Here is a 17791-nt window from a genome sequence, read left to right as displayed (position 1 = left end):
CGAAAATCTTGCTAGACGGGGTTAAAGGTATTTTTTGGAACTCTATGGGAATTGTCCTTCTCTCTTATAGAAGTACTCCTTTTGCCCAAAATTTTACCCCGTTGATCACAGAGGCTATGGCTATTCGTCGAGGTTTGCATTAAGCCCACACCCGGGACTTTACGAAGTTGGTGGGGCAATCGGATTGTGAAGTGGTGGTCAAGCTCATCAACTCTAAGGTGATCCCGGCCACCGATGTTGGTCTTATCTTATCGGATATTTTGAGCATGGTTGCTTGTTTTTGTCCATGTGAGTTTACTTTTATCTCTAGAATATGTAATATTTTAGCTCACAACTTTGCCAAAAAGCTCTTTCTTTTGTTACTGATGTATGTTGGAACTCTTTATCCTCTCTTGATTTACAAGAGAGGGCTATGGCGGAAATACCCAATGAATGTTAGGGGTTTGGACACCAGTAAGAGTAAATAAGTGACTGATTCCACATTACTATTTTTTTTTTCAAATTAGACAGATTTAGGAGCGTTTAGTTACAGATTAGTAACTAAAAGTATTAATTTTGACATTTTAGTTACTTATTTATAACTAAACACTCTTAAATCTATTTAATTTTTTTTTTAAAAAGTAATAACTTATTTACTCTTATCCATGTATAATTCTAATGAAGGTCAAGGTCGGAGACCGTTTTCTCAAAAAGAAAAAAAAAACATTGGAGCAACCAAGTAGCCCACATACACACATCGTTCGCAAGACATTCGTACCTATGTTCTTTAGAAATGGCCCAAACACCATCATCATGATTTCTTGTCTAAAAACACACCACATCGTTAATAAACTCACCGTAAAACCAACTGCCCAAGTAAGCGCACTTCATCACTTTGCTTGGCTTCAAAACAAAAGATACATAAATCACAAACACCCAAACCAACCAACTTCGCAATTCACACAGCCCTCCAAGTTCCTTAAATCTACCTTCCTCAAATACACACCAAGGACAAACTTGGCAAGTAAGTAACTTTGATACAAAAAAAAAAACAAATTCCCTCTCTCATAATAAAAATAAATATCGTCCCTCCCCCAATTTAATGGCACCATCCCCTCTACTCTTCTATTTGTTTCCAAACCCCAGAATTAAATGCTGCAGCTGGAGCACCCACCCACCTTCCAAAACTCTCTCTCTCTCTCTCTCTCTCTCCCTCAAACACAAACCCCTTCTCTCTCTCTCTCTTCTTTCCCAAACACCCAATAACAAATGGGTAAACTAAACAAAACCCCTCTCTCTCTCTCTCCCTTCCCCTCCTTCTCTCTCCACTCTTCCCAATGTCATCATCATCATCTCTCCTCTCTCCTCCGCCGCCGCTCCCCGCCGGAGGAAATCCGACAAGCTACTTCACAAACCTCGGGCTGGGCTACCCGATCGCCGTAGCCCTAGCCTTCCTCGTCCTCCTCTCAATCCTCCTCCTCGCCTCCTACATCTGCTGCCGCGCCTCCTCCTCCCCCTCCGCCGCCGGATCTCGCCGCCGGCGATCCTCCGGCGCGGCGCCGTCGTCGGCGCTGGACGGCGTGATCGTGCCGCGGATCATCTTCGTGGCGGAGGACGAGGAGGACGGAGACGGAAACGACGGCGATATGGCGGCGGCGGGGCTGGAACAGGCGGTGATAAACTCGTACCCTAAGTTCCCGTACGAGAAGGCGAAGGTGACGTGGAAGGAGGACGCGACGTGCTCGATTTGCCTGTGCGAGTACAGAGAGGCGGAGATGGTGAGGATGATGCCGGAGTGCCGCCACTGGTTTCACCTCTGCTGCCTCGACGCCTGGCTTCGTCTCAACGGCTCTTGTCCCGTCTGCCGGAATTCTCCTCTTCCCACGCCGCTCTCAACTCCGCTTCAGGAGGTCGTTCCTCTCTCTCTCTACTCCGCCGATCGCCATCGCCGATCCTGATCCTCCTCGTCTTCTTCTTCCTGTACATTTTTTTTTTCTTTCTCACCTTTGTCTGTTTGTTTCGTCCTTTACTGTCTAATTGATGATTATGAAAGCAAAACAAAAAAAAAAAGAATGCGTCAATTGGAATTTTTCTTGATAGTTAGCTGTTTTTTTAGCGAGTTTATGATCCATGAAAGGTGTTTGGATTTTGGAGAAGTAGAGAGGGGTGAGAGAGTAGAGAAGGAAAGGGTGTTTTTGACATTTTTCATCTTTTTTTTTTCTTTTAATTACATTAATTGATCAACGACTCTTTTTGGTGGAAGATATTAATGTAGAGCTTCTGATTTGGTGGCCGTATTGAATACACATAATTACGTTAATTTATTGATTAGAGAGGGATTTCTTCGAAGGGGAATATTATTATCTGCTGGCGTTTAGTTACTTGGTTTTACACTGTTCACGTACCGGCGATTTCCATTGTTGATAATAATATAGAGATAAAGGAATTATATGGTGATATTTATTTATGACTGTTACTGTCACTACAGTTGTGTTTTTTTGTGCGTGTGTGTGTGAAATGTGAATTAAAGACTAGTCTCTCATACATTTTGTGTGCAATGGATTTTCAATATGTGTGTCCCTTTAAAAAGCGATTTTTAATTTCCGCTTACCATTTGTCGTGTGGCAAGTTATATTCTGAGGTTTGATACCCATTTCCACATGAATCGTGAACGGTGTGAATGTGATAGTGGAACTGTTTTTTTTATTTAAAATATAAATTAAATTAAATTTTTGTTTTGTACTATTACATATGATAGTGATACTGATATGATACATATAAAATTAGATATGAACGATGGTTTTTTTAATGCGATCCTTCTCTGTAGCCAATCTCAAATTTAGTTCACTAGCCAATTTCAAATTTAATTTTAAAGAAATAATTAAAATTTTAGTTTATTTTGTAATTTAGTTATTTATCAAAATTTACATATAAAAGTTATCCAAATTATCCTTACGTAGCTAAATCACAAAAACCAATCACTAACCCATGTTTCAAGATTATGTAATTAATAATCAACGAAATCAATTAAGTAATTACATAGACCACGTTTGACAATTTAAAAATAAATAAAAAATCATTATTAAATAAAATAAAATGAAAGATAATAAATATTTCTCATAACATATTGAAATCCTCTACACACGTGACACGCCTCATTAAGGAACTTGACAAACATATATATAAAATAAATCTAAATCAATATTAATGTTAATTTTGATAAATAACTGTTAATTTTGGTAAATTATAATTAATTTTGATAAATAATTAATTATACTTCATTCGAAAATCATTTAATAAATCACAAAAATGAATTCGAAACATCAATTCCTCTCATTAAAAAGTTGGCACACGTTAGTGGTATAGAAAGTCAACATCACTCAAATTCACATAGCAAATAAATGTCATAAATAAATAAATAAGGAAAACTAATTTTGTGAAATAAATGAGTATAAATGTATTAAACATTGGTAATTTAGTTGCCTTAAAACGTTGATTATAGGTATTTTCTACCGATATTTAAACAATGTATAATAATATAATTTGCAATATAAAAATCAAGTTACGTAATCAAATGTGGCTATATTTTAAATTTAATTAAAACGGTAATTTAAATTGCAATTATTCTAATATTTCAAATAGCTTAGTACTTGTCAATTTTTTTTATATATAGTTTTTTGGAAGTCAACCTTGAGTGCAAAGACTAGCACATGTTTAGGATTGATTGACTCTCTATTCCTTTATTATAAAATAAATAAATAAACAAAAACAAAAAACAAACAAAACAAAACAAAAAAAAACATGTTTTTTTAAAAGCGCCATTTACATCATCAACACCAACTAAGCAAGTGCGCAAAAAAGTATAATATATATATATATATATATATATATATATATATATATATATGCACACATATATATAATATATTGAAAGGTCCACGTAGGAGTGTAACTAATCACCAAAAACTGACATATTGACTCATCGAGTTTATGCTATACATATCATACAAACCAATGATGATTATAAATATTTAACATGTTCATCAGTTCCGTTTTCAGAAGAACAGAACACTACGTTACAGAAAAATGAAACCAAATGGTCTATTCCATTCAAACTTGATTTATTGTTACACAATTGTATTTAAAATATAATAAACATGCATTAAATAATACAGCTAGTTTTGTGCAGAATGTGCATGGAACGTGGGACACTGTGTACACCCTTAATTACTGGGAGACGATCTCCGATTTTCTTTTTTTAACTTCATAACACAGCAAACCGAAAATTCAGTAGGCAAACTATTAAAAAAAAGTATTAAATCTCATAAATAATTAACTATTACTAAAATTTAAATTATAATATATACATATATATATATATATATAACTTCTCAATAGACTCCGATCTCTATAATGTTTCCAATCTCCAATGCTTGTTTTATTGATAAATGTGACACAGCACATTTGTGAAAAAGTCGTGAATCTCGATCACAGTAAGTTGACCCACAATTTCGAGCCCAAGAAAAAAAAAAAAAAAAAAAAAAGTTCTACCCATATTTTCAGTCTCATGTTTGTCAATCCCATTGAATTTTCTTGGACGTACGTGATTCGTTTTTTCAAAGGTCCATAATCAATTCAAGACTATGAAGAAAAGTCCAATCATTGGAAATGATAGCTAAACCAAGAGCTCAACAGATCTTGATCATGAGAAAAATGGCATCGAAGCTAGGCCTAGGAGGAGTATCATGGAGATCCGTAGGGATTCAAAAGCCGCTCTCAGTGCTGGGAATTCTCTGCGTCGTAATTCTGGTCGCGACTTTCTCAAAAGTCAACTCTTTCAGATCACTCCTCGTCGCCAATTCCTCATACGACGAAGAAAAGAACTCCTTGGCCAAAAAGACCCTCCAAATGGTCATCCACAAAGTCCAGTCCCGCGTAGACCAAATCACGAAAAACAACTCATCCCAATCCCAACTATCCTTCTTGGCAGATATCTTAGGCCTCATAGAATCAGTCCACGAATCTCTCCCTGACGCGGGAAAAGAAGAACAAGAAAACGACAACGACAACAGCGACAAGAAAACGACACCGCTCTCCCGGGACGACCCCGAAGAGCACTTCTTGGTGGAGGAGCTCCGAAAGTACGTGAAGCCCAAGCCCAACCGGCTCGGGAAGCCCAACTTCATGGGCTCGAACGGCACGTACACGAGCATCGGACACGCTTGCTTCTCGGCCGCCATTAGAGCCGACCTCGAAAAGTACATGACCTACGACGTCGGAGACTTCTGCGACGACGACTGGCCCGCGGCCCAACGACTCATGCTCCGCGGCTGCGACCCGCTCCCGCGCCGCCGATGCCTCTCGCGGGCCCCACGCCTCTACTCCGGGCCCGCCCCGGGCCCATCTGGGGCCTGGGCCGCCCCGGACGACAGAAACATCCGTTGGAGCCACTACAAGTGCAAGACCTTCGCTTGCTTGGCGGGAAAGCAAGAGAATCGAACCGCTCGCCGAGGATTCTCGAAGTGCGCGGAGTGCTTTGACTTCGCGGCCCACGAGCGGGCCCGGTGGGTGGTCCCGGGGAACGAGTCGGATTTCTTGGCCCGGGACGTGATTGCCGTGAAGCCGCCCGGGGAGATTAGGATCGGGTTGGACTTTGGGGTCGGGACGGGGACGTTCGCGGCGAGGATGAGTGAGCTCAATGTCACGGTGGTCACGGCGGTGATAAACCTCGGAGCGCCTTTCAGTGAGGTCGTGGCGCTCCGGGGGTTCGTCCCGTTGTATCTTACTGTGAACCAGCGGCTACCGTTCTTCGACAACACGCTCGACTTGGTCCACACGTCGGGGTTTTTGGACGGGTGGGTTGACCTTGTGGTGCTTGACTTTGTGCTCTATGATTGGGACCGGGTGATTAGGCCCGGCGGGCTTTTGTGGGTGGACGGGTTTTTTTGCCTCGGCGAGGATTTGGAGGGCTATTTGGAGTTGTTCAAAGGGTTGAGGTACAAGAGGCACAAGTGGGTTGTGGCTCCTAAGCTTGATAGGAATGACAATGAGGTCTTCTTCTCTGCTCTCCTAGAGAAGCCTCCTAGGCCATTCAGATGAGACTTTTTTTTTTCTTTTCTTTTTAATATGTATTGAATTTGTTGATAGTGTAATAATCATCATATTGTTGGCAATCAAATCAAAAGTTTCATATGGTCCTGTGAGATTTTCAATAAGCCTATTTGAATGCCTACGTGCATGACTGCATGTAGATGTATATTAGGCTTTTTTTTTCTTTTCATTTGTTTTAATATATATATATATATATATATATATATATATATATATATATATATTAGGAGAGATAAGGGTTATTGAAAGAAGGTATAATTCCAAATAATGCAGATTATTAAAAAAAATGAAAAAGAAAAGCTTCTTTTCTTTTCTTTGTTTTAATATTTTTACGAGGACTTGAGCTAATTCTTTTTCTTTTCTACTTACTTTATGTGTAAAATTATAATTCCAAATAATGCAGAAAGTAATTGTAACAACTCTCCGAAAAATGGACATGAATGACTTTGGTTTTTTTTTTTTTTTTTTTTTTTTCTTCTTTCTCAAATGAATAGTGTTTTATGACAAGAATATTGTCTAATATACAATGTTTCCACGTTTTGCTATAACAAACATTGAGTATAGTATTATTTATGTCAAATTCTCTAATTCTTGCTCGATGGTGATTAGTCCGTCTGAATGTCGGAATAGGTGACGAAACCCAATAGGGGTTCAATCAAGGTCCATGATACAAAGTAGGCACGGAGCCTTTGTAGATGTAACATTCAAGTCCCCTCAAATATCATTTCTTTAAGGTATGATCTTGGAAGTCGAGAACACCTCGAAAGAACGAGACCCCGATTCCTTGATGAAAGAACACGGTTCTTTGAAGTCGCTCTATAATCGAGCGTCGTCTAAATCATTTTTTTTACGAAAAACTGGAATCGACTAAGTCGCTTTTAAACGTGTTTGCTTCTAATTATTAGAAGTGAATTTTCAGAAAAAATGACTTTTATAGTATATAATGTCACTATTAAAGAGTTTTTAAAAGCGGTTTTAGGGGGCCTTTAAAAGCAACTTTAGGCGCCGTTCCTAAATGCCTATTTTCTTCTCCTGCACGTATCAAGAACGTCCCCAAAAGGTAAGATATAGAAATTCTTTAAAAATTACTTCATCTTCATCTCATTTGGATATAAGAACCACGGGGTTGATGCTTAACTGCTCGAAATCGACTCCGATATAGGCCTTCGAGTCCTCGAACATTAGAGGATCATTCACGTGTCGGTCAACAACATGTATGTATGATCGAAGATCATCTAAACCTTGGTCACATGAGATCAATTCTTTACTTAAGCTAGCCCTATAAAATAAATAAAAATAAAAAAATAAAAAAAAACAAGGTCATAACGAGTAAACTAAAGACGTGTATGATCAAGTTCATATCTGCGGCCTACTATTTTCGGTACCATCAATTTCATTTCTATTTAAACTCTTGAAATGAAATCAGTGTTCTCTAATCAAAATTAGGGAGAGAATGAGAAAGTGTATTTGAGACTTTGAACTGAGATCTTTCTCATTGATTTAAACTGTTAGTACATCAGGGTGATTATATACAGTTTTTGACTCTAACCGACTCACCATCATTCAGTTATAACAACCTGAATGATGACGTCATAATTAATGCATAAATGCTACACTGAGATACTCTAATATCCCCCCGCAAGCTAAACCGGTGGAAACATGTGAAGCTTGGAGCACAAGTAAACAAAACGTGGAATTGCCAACGGTTTTGTAAAAATATATGCAACTTGTTCTTCGGTGGGGACATAGCGGACTTCAAGCAGCTTAGAAGCAATCTTCTCTCGAATGAAATGGACGTCGACTTCTATATGTTTGGTGCGAGCATGAAACACGAGATTTGACGCTAAAGAGCTTGCTCCCATGTTGTCACACCAAACAACAGATGGCTGAGGATCAAGGGCCACGCCAAGTTCTTTGAAGAGAGAGTGAAGCCAGATAATCTCAGCAGCCACATTTGAGAGTGCCTTGTATTCAGATTCGGTACTGCTTCGTGACACCACGTCTTGCTTCTTAGAGGACCAGGTGATGAGACTTGAGCCAAGAAAGACACAGTAACCCGATGTTGACCTGCGATCGTCAAGGCTGCTCGCATAGTCTGCGTCAGCGTAGGCCGAGAGGCTTAACACTGAAGCTGGTGTGAACGTGATACCCTGAGTAGGCGTACCAACGAGATACCGAAGCACTCTTTTGCACGCGTTCCAGTGACAAACTGAGGGAACCTGAAGAAATTTACTGAGTTTATTTACTGCAAACGCAATATCGGGACGTGTCATTGTGAGATATTGTAGCGAACCCACGATGCTTCTGTATAGCGACGGGTCTTCAAAAGCTTGACTGTCATTTCGGTGCAGTTTAGTGCTAGGACACATGGGCGTTGGACTGGACTTTGAGGCTGCCATGTTTGACTTGGCAAGTAGATCCCGGATGAACTTTTGTTGAGTTACGCAGATGCCAGACTCGTCCCTGGTGACCTCAAAGCCGAGAAAAAAATTCACTGATCCAAGGCATTTGAGAGTGAACGCTTGATTAAGGACGGAGATAGCATTGGATATGAACTTCTGATTGTTTCCCGTGACCAATATATCGTCAACGTAGACAAGTAAGTAGGCACAGATTTTGTCACGGTTGTAGATGAACAGAGAAGAATCCGCGGATGAGCTAATAAACCCAAATTCCAGGAGAGCTTTGCGTAGTTGATCATACCACGCTCTTGGAGCCTGTCGAAGACCGTAAAGAGCCTTCTTGAAATGACAGACATGTGTTGGTTTGTTTGGGTCTATGTAGCCCTCGGGCTGTGTCATAAACACCGTCTCTTGAAGTTCGCCGTTCAGAAAAGCATTGTTGATGTCGACTTGTTGGATATCCCACCCAAACGTGACAGCGAGCGTGAAGATTACTTTGATTGTTGATGGCTTGACGACCGGACTGAACGTTTCGAAGTAATCCACGCCAGCTGTTTGTTGAAATCCCCGAGCAACGAGCCTCGCCTTGAATCTCTCTACTGACCCATCAGCCTTGTATTTGATACGATAGACCCACTTGTTTGTCACCACGTTCATGCTTGAACACTAGGACAAAATACGTTATCCGGTGCGACGAATGTCGCACTCAATGCTTCAAATGTCGCACCTAAAAGTTTATTAGGTGCGACATTAGGTGCGACAGAGTCGCACCGGATAACCCGTCGCAGAAGGTATTGGGTGCGACATGTCGCACCTAATAAGTCCCCCTTTAGGTGCGACACTTTCAGGTGCGACATGTTGCACCTAATGCCCAAGTTATTTTCCTGCCAAATTTTATAGAATTGACGGGTAAATGCATATCGGGTGCGACATGTCGCACCGAATATGTTCGCGCCATTGTATTCGGTGCGACAATGTCGCACCGAATATGTTTTTTCAATTAAAAAAAATTAAAAAAGTAAATTAACAAAATAAAAATGAATTACATCATTCTAAATGAAATAAAAATTCAAATAATATTAATTAAACAAAATTCTAAATGAATTAGAAATAATATTCTTAAAATAGAATTCTTAATTAAAAATACAAATTCTTTCCAAAAAAAGCGAAAAAAATGAATTCCTATTTTTTTTTCTTATAAAACTTATCGATAGTAGAATTTCCTCTACCGAATAAGTTGCCAGAACTTCGATAACCGCTTCCGCGTCCTCGTCCACCGCTGCCTGACGCGCTGCCGCTCGTTCCGCCGCTTCCGTAAGGACGGTCTCGCAAGTAATCCATAGAACCAGGCGTAGAACCCGGCGTGGAACCTGGCGTCTGCTGATCCGTCCCACCTGGTTGCGATGCAGGCGGAGGTTGAGGAGTCGTGGGAGGCTGGTTGTGCTGCTGGCTGAGGAAGGCGATCTGTTGCCGCATCACTTGCAGCTCGGCTTGTTGGGCATCCATCTGAGCTCGCATCTCGGCAACCAATGGATCGGTCTGAGATGACGAACTTGACGAGCCTCCATCTAGCGTTTGGGCAACACCCAACGATGACCTTGGGATCGAAGGCCCTAAACCGACTTCCCAGTCTCTGCGCACTCCCAAAACATCGCGCATCGCGTACATCTCCGCATCTTCTTGGGAGATCACGATGTTTTGCTCCTCCGCTTGCCGCAAAATATCTATCGTCTGGGCGGTGACTTGATCCTTCAAAATAAAACCACAAAAAACTTATCAGATAAGAAGAAATAAAGTAATTAAATATAGTAAATAAAAAAAAATTAACTTACGTATTGCGTCTTCGCGAAGTCCGTCGTCCACGATCCCTTAGCGTCCTGGTGTTTTTCTAGCCATATCGCTAAAGCCGAGCCTATACTCCCATCTTCTCTTCGCTGTAATTTTTCAACATTAAAATATGAATCACATATATATTACATATTAATTTTAAGAGACTTACGTTCCTCGAGCGATGACCAAAAAAACTAAGCGAGCCTTGCCTCGCCTTCGTCTTCTTCATCTTCGAATTTTCCCGGTTGCGGAGAGATTTCGCCTGCAAGACATAAATACGTGAAGTTTAATTTTAAGAAATTTGAATAATCATCGGAAGTTCAACTCATACCTTATGCTCCGGCGAGTCGAGCGTCTCTATTGCTTTCAACCAGGCTTCCTGGTTGTAGCCATCGGGAGTTTCATTTTTAGCGAGATCCTTACTCCCGCAAAATGTCTTGAAGAAGAGCTGCGACAACCTCGACTTCTGGCCACGGCGCATCCTTTTCGCATAGCGAATGATAGCCATATCAATCTCGTTGCGAATAGGATCTGCAGGCACAAGCTCGCCACTCTCGGGATGTTCATAAACGAAGTTATACTCGTTATGAATCGAGTTCATAAGAGCCGCCACACTCTGCGCAGGCACATGATTCCAGTCTGGGAGCTCGACTGGAATGGTACTCTTGATCAGGTTTCCTAATCGGTTTTGGAACGTCGAGGAGGAGCGCGCCTCATCATACCCTACAGGGGAATCGGCGATTCGAGGCAAATTTGACTGTTCCGGAGTTGACTTGTCGATCTCCCTTTCACTCGCCAGCTTCAGAGGCTTGAGGAAGCGATTCCGCATTCCGATATCCGTTTCGTTACTGCGACCGTTACCCGACGACATTCCGACTCGTCCGTGAAGGGGATACACCGCTATTCACGAGGCGAGTCTCCGCGGAGGGTTACGGCAACCTTTCCAACCCGTGATCCAGGATCTTTTGGTTCGACTGAACGTCCACGCATCGCAGATGTCTCCATCTTTTTATCGGGTAGTGGCGGCGTGCCACATGATGCTTCACCGAGCGAAGGGTCGGGCAGTGACGGCCGATGACATTAGGAACCTTGTGTCCGTCTACGACGTCCCCGGGAAGCCTGGCTTCTACGAGGTTCAACATCGCAAGCGATTTCCCATACTCACCAAGCTATCTCGATCAACGGATTTTGCTCCCTGACGTCTTGGTAGAACGTCTGCGCATTCTGATCGTAGCGAACTGTGTTCGCTCCAGGGGTCCCAACACGAGCTCTCGCAGAAACGACGCCAGTCGTTGGTCCCCGCTTCTTCCTCGGCATCTGCGGGGGGTCACGCTCTCCTCCTGATGGGTCCTGACCTGAAGTAGACATCCTGTAAAATGAATTGTAGTTAGTATTTTTAATTACTATGTAATTACTATTCGACGACTACGGTTATTACATGGTGTTAGTCATTCATCGTTGTCACTCGATGTAATGTTAGTATCGACATCAACATCGTCTCCCTCAAAAACGGCAAGCGCCTCATCTTCTTCATCCAATTCTTCATCATCTTCAACGACATTAACAAGCTCGGCCGTAGCAGTTTCGTGTCGATGATTAAGACGGTCGATATTTGACAATTCTATTGTCAATGGAATCGATGCTGAAGTGGTCGGATCAACTTCAGGAATGTCTCATATCCCACGTTGATTGCATTCCTGAACGATTTCCCATTCGCGACCCTTAACGAGATCTTGGATGTAAAACACTTGTTTCGCTTGAGTCGCGAGTATAAACGGCTCTTCTGTAAACCACTCTTTGGCGGTATACGAACTCGTTGCTCCGGTGGTCTTATCAACGTGCACTATACGTCCTGCATTGTACTTGTCACCATACCATATGCATTTGAACAGTACGACACGACAATTATGTGTATAGTTCAGCACGATTACGTTTTCCATTCGACCGTAAAAGTTGAAGTCGTTCAGGGGCACACAAACACCGCTATTCTGGGTGATTCGTTGGTTATCACGACGACGAGTGATGAACTTCACGCCATTCACAAAGCAACTCGGATACTGATGAGCAATTTGCATAGATCCCGTAGACAATGCGTAAAGTTCTCCAGACACGTCGGAACCACTAACTTTCATGTCATAAATCTGGAATATACAAATTAAGATGATGTCATTAGCAATTTTAGTAGCAATTTTAGTATGCTTTCAGCAAATGAATCCTTTCGGTTTACCTTTTTCGCAAACCAAATTTTGAATTCTTTTCTGTGCATTGCTTCGAGATCAGAATCTGCAGTTCCCGCTTCAGAGTTATTTTGTATAAGTTCCAAATGCTCACTGTTAACATTACGTAATTAGATGTAAATCAATGCGCTAGATTATGTACATATTTAAATGAAAGATTCCCTTACATCAAATACGGATCGATTTCTGGACAATTGGTAAAAATGTACCACTCCGCCTTCTCTTTTTGGTCGTCGTCTAAAACTATCGGCTTCATCATCTCGTAAGGCACACAGTTTTCAGATCGAAAAACACTAAGTTCCCGCACTTGAACTTCATCGACAGTTTTCTTATCTTCGAGATACCTTGCAACAAATGTCAATGCCTCTTCTACAACGTACGCTTCCGCAATGGAGCCTTCGGGTCTAGCTCTATTTCTGACAAATTGTTTTAACGTTCCAAGGTATCTCTCAATTGGGTACATCCATCGCATATGCACCGGACCGCCACACAACGCTTCATCTGGTAGATGAATTGTCACGTGAACCATGATCGTGAAAAAAGCTGGCGGAAATATCATCTCAAGCTTGCACAATATCTCAATGATTGAATCTTGCGTTTTTTCGAGATCGTCCACTCTCAGGGTTCTAGAACTGATCAACTTGAAAAAGTTGCAGAGCTCTGAGATCGTCTCTTGTATCGGTTTTGGCACAAAAGGGCGAATACCATCAGCCAACAGCCTCTGCATGATCACGTGACAATCGTGCGACTTCAAACTTGTGAGCTTCTCGTCAGCAGTTACATTTTTCTTCAAATTTCCAGCGAGCCCGTCTGGGAATTTAACAGATTGGAGGAACTCGGTAAACCGATGTCTCTGCTCAAGCGTTAACGTGTACGCTGCTGGTGGTTTGTACCACCCATTCCTTTATTGTCTCAAGTGCAGAGAAGACTTGATTTTCAAGTCCATCAAGTCAAATTTCGACTTCTCCGTATCGTAGTTCTTCTTTTCCAAGCTGAGCATCGTCCCGAGAAGATTCTCGCACACGTTCTTCTCTATATGCATGACGTCCATGTTGTGCTTCAACTCCAATTCTGACCAGTAAGACAACTTATAAAAGATGCTCTTTTTGGTCCAATTCAATTCGCACTCAGCACGTTTTCGTTTACCGATATGCTTGCCGGTTGTCGTGGAAGACACACTAGTCAACTGATCGAGTATGTCTTGCGCAGTCAACTTGACAGGTTTCAGGCGCTTCTCGTGACGATTTACGTAGTGATCAGTGCTTTTCCTCAATCGGTGAGGCGTAGGCAAGAATCGACGATGGTCATAGTAGACAATCCTGTTTCTAATTTTCTTAGATGGCGTCTCAATGTTGCACGTGGGGCAAGCAAGATACCCTTGGCCACTCCATCCCGACAAATACGATCGAGCCGGAAAGTCGTTTATCGTCCATAGAAGCGCGGCACGCAACCGAAACACTTCATCGTTCGCCCCGTCTCGCACTTGGAATCCATTATCCCACAATTCTTTCAGCTCTTCAACTAGTGGTTCTAAAAACACGTCCATGTCTTTTCCAGGTGAGCTCGGTCCAGGTATCAAAAGCGTTAGCATCAAGTACTCTTTTTTCATGCACAACCAAGGTGGCAAGTTGTACGCAGTTAGTACCACGGGCCACATACTATACGCTAGACTCATTTCCCCAAACGGGTTGAACCCATCAGAAGCTAGTCCCAGACGTACGTTACGAGGCTCTGCAGCGAAATTTGGGTGTCTCTCATCTAGATTCTTCCACGTCGAACGATCTGCAGGATGTCGCAAAACGCCTTCTTCTTTGACGCGATCTCGTTCATGCCACTGCATCTCAAGCGACGTGTGTCGAGAAGCGTACAATCGCTTCAATCGATCTTTCAAGGGAAAGTATCGTAATATCTTTTGTGATACATTCTTCCCGGTTGGCTTCCATCTGCTCTCATTGCAAATTGGGCACACTTCAGCTTTCTCGAGATCTTTTCGAAATAACACATAATTGTTGATGCACGCGTCAATCATATCGTATCCCATGCCGAAACGCTTCAGCTTCGCCTTTGCCTCGTAGTGTTTTTCCGGAATTCGATTACCAATTGGGTGAGACTTCCTCAAGAGCTGCAACAATTCTGTAAACGACTTGTTCGTCCAATGGTTCGTGACTTTGATGTGCATCAACGAAACCAAGAACGACAAAGACGAAAACTCTTTGCACCCAGGGTACAATTCTGCTTCCAACTCAGCGAACAAATCTTCCACTTGCTCATCTGCACGCACTTCACTCGGAGTCGGATCCGTAAAATCGTCGAAGTCCTCGTGATCCATTATATCATGGAGAGCATCGTGCAATCCACCGACTCCTCTTTGGTTAGTCTCGCTGGCATCTTCTACCATTCGACGTTCGCCGTGATGATACCATTCGGTGTATCCCGGAGTAAACCCCTTGTTCAAAAGGTGATTCTTTACGACCCCGATGTCCAGACATCTCACGTTATTGCAAGACTTACAAGGACAACGATAATGACCGTTTTCGTTCGGGAGTCTGCTTGCAACGCGGATAAACTCGTTAACCCCTGTTTTATATTGCAAACTCAACCGATTGTTCTCGGTAATCCAGTCCCTACTTGGATTTGACATTCTTCTGAATGAGACGGGAAATTGGGAGATAAAACTGAATCGTTAGAATTCATTTTGTAAGAATGAATTATTATGAAATTGAGAGGTAAAATTGAGAGTGAATCGTTAATATTTGAAATTTAGAGTGAATTATTATGAAATTGAGAGTGATGAATTGTTAGGAAATTGATAGTGGATCGTTAATATTTGAAAGATTCGAGAGCGAATTTGTAAGAATGAAAGAGAAATTGTGATTGACATGTATTAATTTTGAAAAGTGGTTAGAATTCGTTAATATATACAAATTCACTACTGATTTCATTAACGAGTTAACCAATTTCGACAAATTAGTTAATTCGTTAAAATATATTATCAAAAGAGTTAATTTTCTTGACAAATACGTTTTATTCTACCGAAAATTCGGCAGAGTTTCCCCTAAAATATTGACTAACCAAAATCTGCAATTAAAAAAAAACACATATATAACCAACCAAGACTATCTTATTAACATACTAAATACTAAATTGAACCTCCGTAGCTCCATTGCAATAAATTTTCAATAAGTTTAAATTAAATTTAACATGTTACTAATTCATTTTAAAATATATTCATATATATTACTAATTAATCTAACTAAAAAAGTATTAAATTAATTAATTAACCAAATTTTCAATAAATTGCAATCAACTTAAACAAATCATGTTACAATTACATTAAATTACACTAAACACGTTACTAATTAATTTAATATATTACTTTTAACTTAATTAATCTAATCTAACATGTTACACATTATTAAAAAAAATTGACTATTACTATATGCTACTATTTTATCAAAGTTATATTATCATTTAATCTAACATGTTACTATTTTCATATATATTACTAATTAATCTAACTAAACATGTTACTAATTAATTAATTAATTAAACGTGTTAACATCTAATCAAAGTTATATTTTCATATATATTACTAATTAATCTATATGAAATAATCTAAAAATATTAAATAATCTATAAATATTAATAATTACAAATAACTAACATTTTTCCGAGGCGACGACGAGGCACTGAGACGACGGGGCTGCGGCGACGGGGCTGCGGCGACGGGTGGGCCGAGGGCTGTTGTGCGTGAGCGAGGGCTGAGGCCGTTCGAGGGCTGTTGTGCGGCTGGGCCGAGGGTGGGTCGGGCCTGGTCGGAGAGAGACAGAGTGAGATTAACGGAGAGAGAGTGAGACAGAGAGAGAGAGTGAGGCGTACCTGGAGGACGGCGAGCTTCACGGCGTGGCGGGCTGGAGGCGGGGCTGGTCGCGCCGGGGACGAGCGTCGGAGAGAGAGAGTCGGGTCTGGTCGGAGAGAGACAGAGTGAGATTGACGGAGAGAGAGTGAGACAGAGAGAGAGAGAGTGTGTGTGAGGCGTACCTGGAGGACGGCGAGCTTCACGGCGTGGCGGGCTGGAGGCGGGGCTGGTGGCACCGGGGACGAGCGTCGGAGAGAGAGAGAGAGAGAGTTAGAGAGAGAAGAGAGAGTTATAGAGTGAGAGAGTGAGTTTGGGCGAAGAAGAAGACGCTCGGGTATAAAACATACCCTAAAACTATTAGGTGCGACACTGTCGCACCTAATAGTCATATATGTCGCACCTAATATGACTATTAGGTGCGACACTGTCGCACCCAATGTGAAATTCCAGAACCCAAAATATTCGGGGGGAATTTCTGACCGTTTTAAATTTTTAAACCCATTAGGTGCGACACTAGTCGCACCTGATAGTATTAGGTGCGACAAAAGTCGCACCCAATAGTATTAGGTGCGACAATATCATATCGGGTGCGACAAAGTCGCACCGGATAGCACTAATCATCAGCGAAATTTTTAGTCGCTTGGAAGACTATCTGGTGCGACATGTCGCACCTAATATGTGCTTAGGTGCGACATTTAGGTGCGACATGTCGCACCTAATACCCTTCCGCACCTAATATGTTAATTTGTAGTAGTGGAATCATATGGCACTAGCTCCCACGCACCATTCTTGATCAAAGCACCATGTTCAAGATCCATTGCATTCTTCCACTTCGGATCTGCTAAGGCATGAGAGACATTAACATGTTCTATTGCTAAGCTACACATTAGAGCAACAACATTAAAAGCCTTTGGTTTATGGATGCCTAATTTGGATCTAGTTATCATAGGGTGGTCGTTTGTGGTGATTTGGATTTCAGGATTGAGGTTTGGGTTTGGGTTTGGGTTTGAGTAAGGTACAATGGCAATTATGGTGTTTGTGATTTCGGGCTCAGACATGGATTGGTCACTTGGTTCATTTGTGGTTATTTGGCTGCTGTTGGGATTTGGGAAGAATGCAATGGATCTTGAACATGGTGCTCTGATACCAAATCAAAATTAGGGAGAGAATGAGAAAGTGTATTTGAGACTTTGAACTGAGATCTTTCTCATTGATTTAAACTGTTAGTACATCAGGGTGATTATATACAGTTTTTGACTCTAACCGACTCATCATCATTTAGTTATAACAACCTGAATGATGACGTCATAATTAATGCATAAATGCTACACTGAGATACTCTAATATCTCTAGACTCATATTTTCACTAAATC

The 17791-nt window shown here is 41.4% G+C and overlaps 3 protein-coding genes across 3 annotated transcripts; 2 read left to right on the top strand and 1 right to left on the bottom strand.

Moving 5' to 3' along the window:
* The first annotated feature begins 740 nt into the window (after positions 1-740).
* On the top strand, positions 741-2546 carry LOC149400437 (RING/U-box superfamily protein). The gene has a single exon (XM_089610930.1). The coding sequence runs from the start codon at positions 1317-1319 to the stop codon at positions 1935-1937; it is 621 nt and encodes a 206-aa protein (XP_089467056.1). The 5' UTR covers positions 741-1316; the 3' UTR covers positions 1938-2546.
* Positions 2547-4602: 2056 nt separating this feature from the next.
* On the top strand, positions 4603-6125 carry LOC149400436 (putative methyltransferase At1g29790). Its single transcript, XM_089613288.1, has one exon. It carries the CDS (start codon positions 4648-4650, stop codon positions 6076-6078), a length of 1431 nt encoding a protein of 476 aa, XP_089469414.1. The 5' UTR covers positions 4603-4647; the 3' UTR covers positions 6079-6125.
* Positions 6126-9368: 3243 nt separating this feature from the next.
* On the bottom strand, positions 9369-11151 carry LOC149400435 (uncharacterized). Its single transcript, XM_089610433.1, has 5 exons — positions 11050-11151; positions 10492-10584; positions 10325-10426; positions 9722-10241; positions 9369-9376 (listed from the first exon to the last, which is right to left on the bottom strand). The coding sequence occupies exons 1-5, from the start codon at positions 11149-11151 to the stop codon at positions 9369-9371; spliced, it is 825 nt and encodes a 274-aa protein (XP_089466559.1).
* Positions 11152-17791: the final 6640 nt, after the last annotated feature.

Source organism: Urtica dioica, chromosome 4 (genome assembly GCF_054948205.1).
Source record: "Urtica dioica subsp. dioica isolate 48M chromosome 4, U.dioica_male_clone48M_v1_H2, whole genome shotgun sequence".
NCBI lineage: Eukaryota > Viridiplantae > Streptophyta > Magnoliopsida > Rosales > Urticaceae > Urtica > Urtica dioica.
The sequence above is the reverse complement of the archived record's forward strand: the minus strand, read 5'-3'. Positions and strand labels throughout refer to the sequence as shown.

Excerpts from the sequence above, each read along its gene's own strand:
- LOC149400437 (XM_089610930.1), top strand. The coding sequence starts at position 1,317 with ATGTCATCATCATCATCTCTCCTCTCTCCTCCGCCGCCGCTCCCCGCC.
- LOC149400436 (XM_089613288.1), top strand. The coding sequence starts at position 4,648 with ATGATAGCTAAACCAAGAGCTCAACAGATCTTGATCATGAGAAAAATG.
- LOC149400435 (XM_089610433.1), bottom strand. The coding sequence starts at position 11,151 with ATGCGGAATCGCTTCCTCAAGCCTCTGAAGCTGGCGAGTGAAAGGGAG. Across the intron at positions 10,585-11,049 it reads CTCGAATCGCCGATTCCCCT|GCGAAATCTCTCCGCAACCG; the intron begins GTAGGGTATGAT and ends TATGTCTTGCAG. Across the intron at positions 10,242-10,324 it reads ACTTCGCGAAGACGCAATAC|GATCAAGTCACCGCCCAGAC; the intron begins GTAAGTTAATTT and ends TTTATTTTGAAG.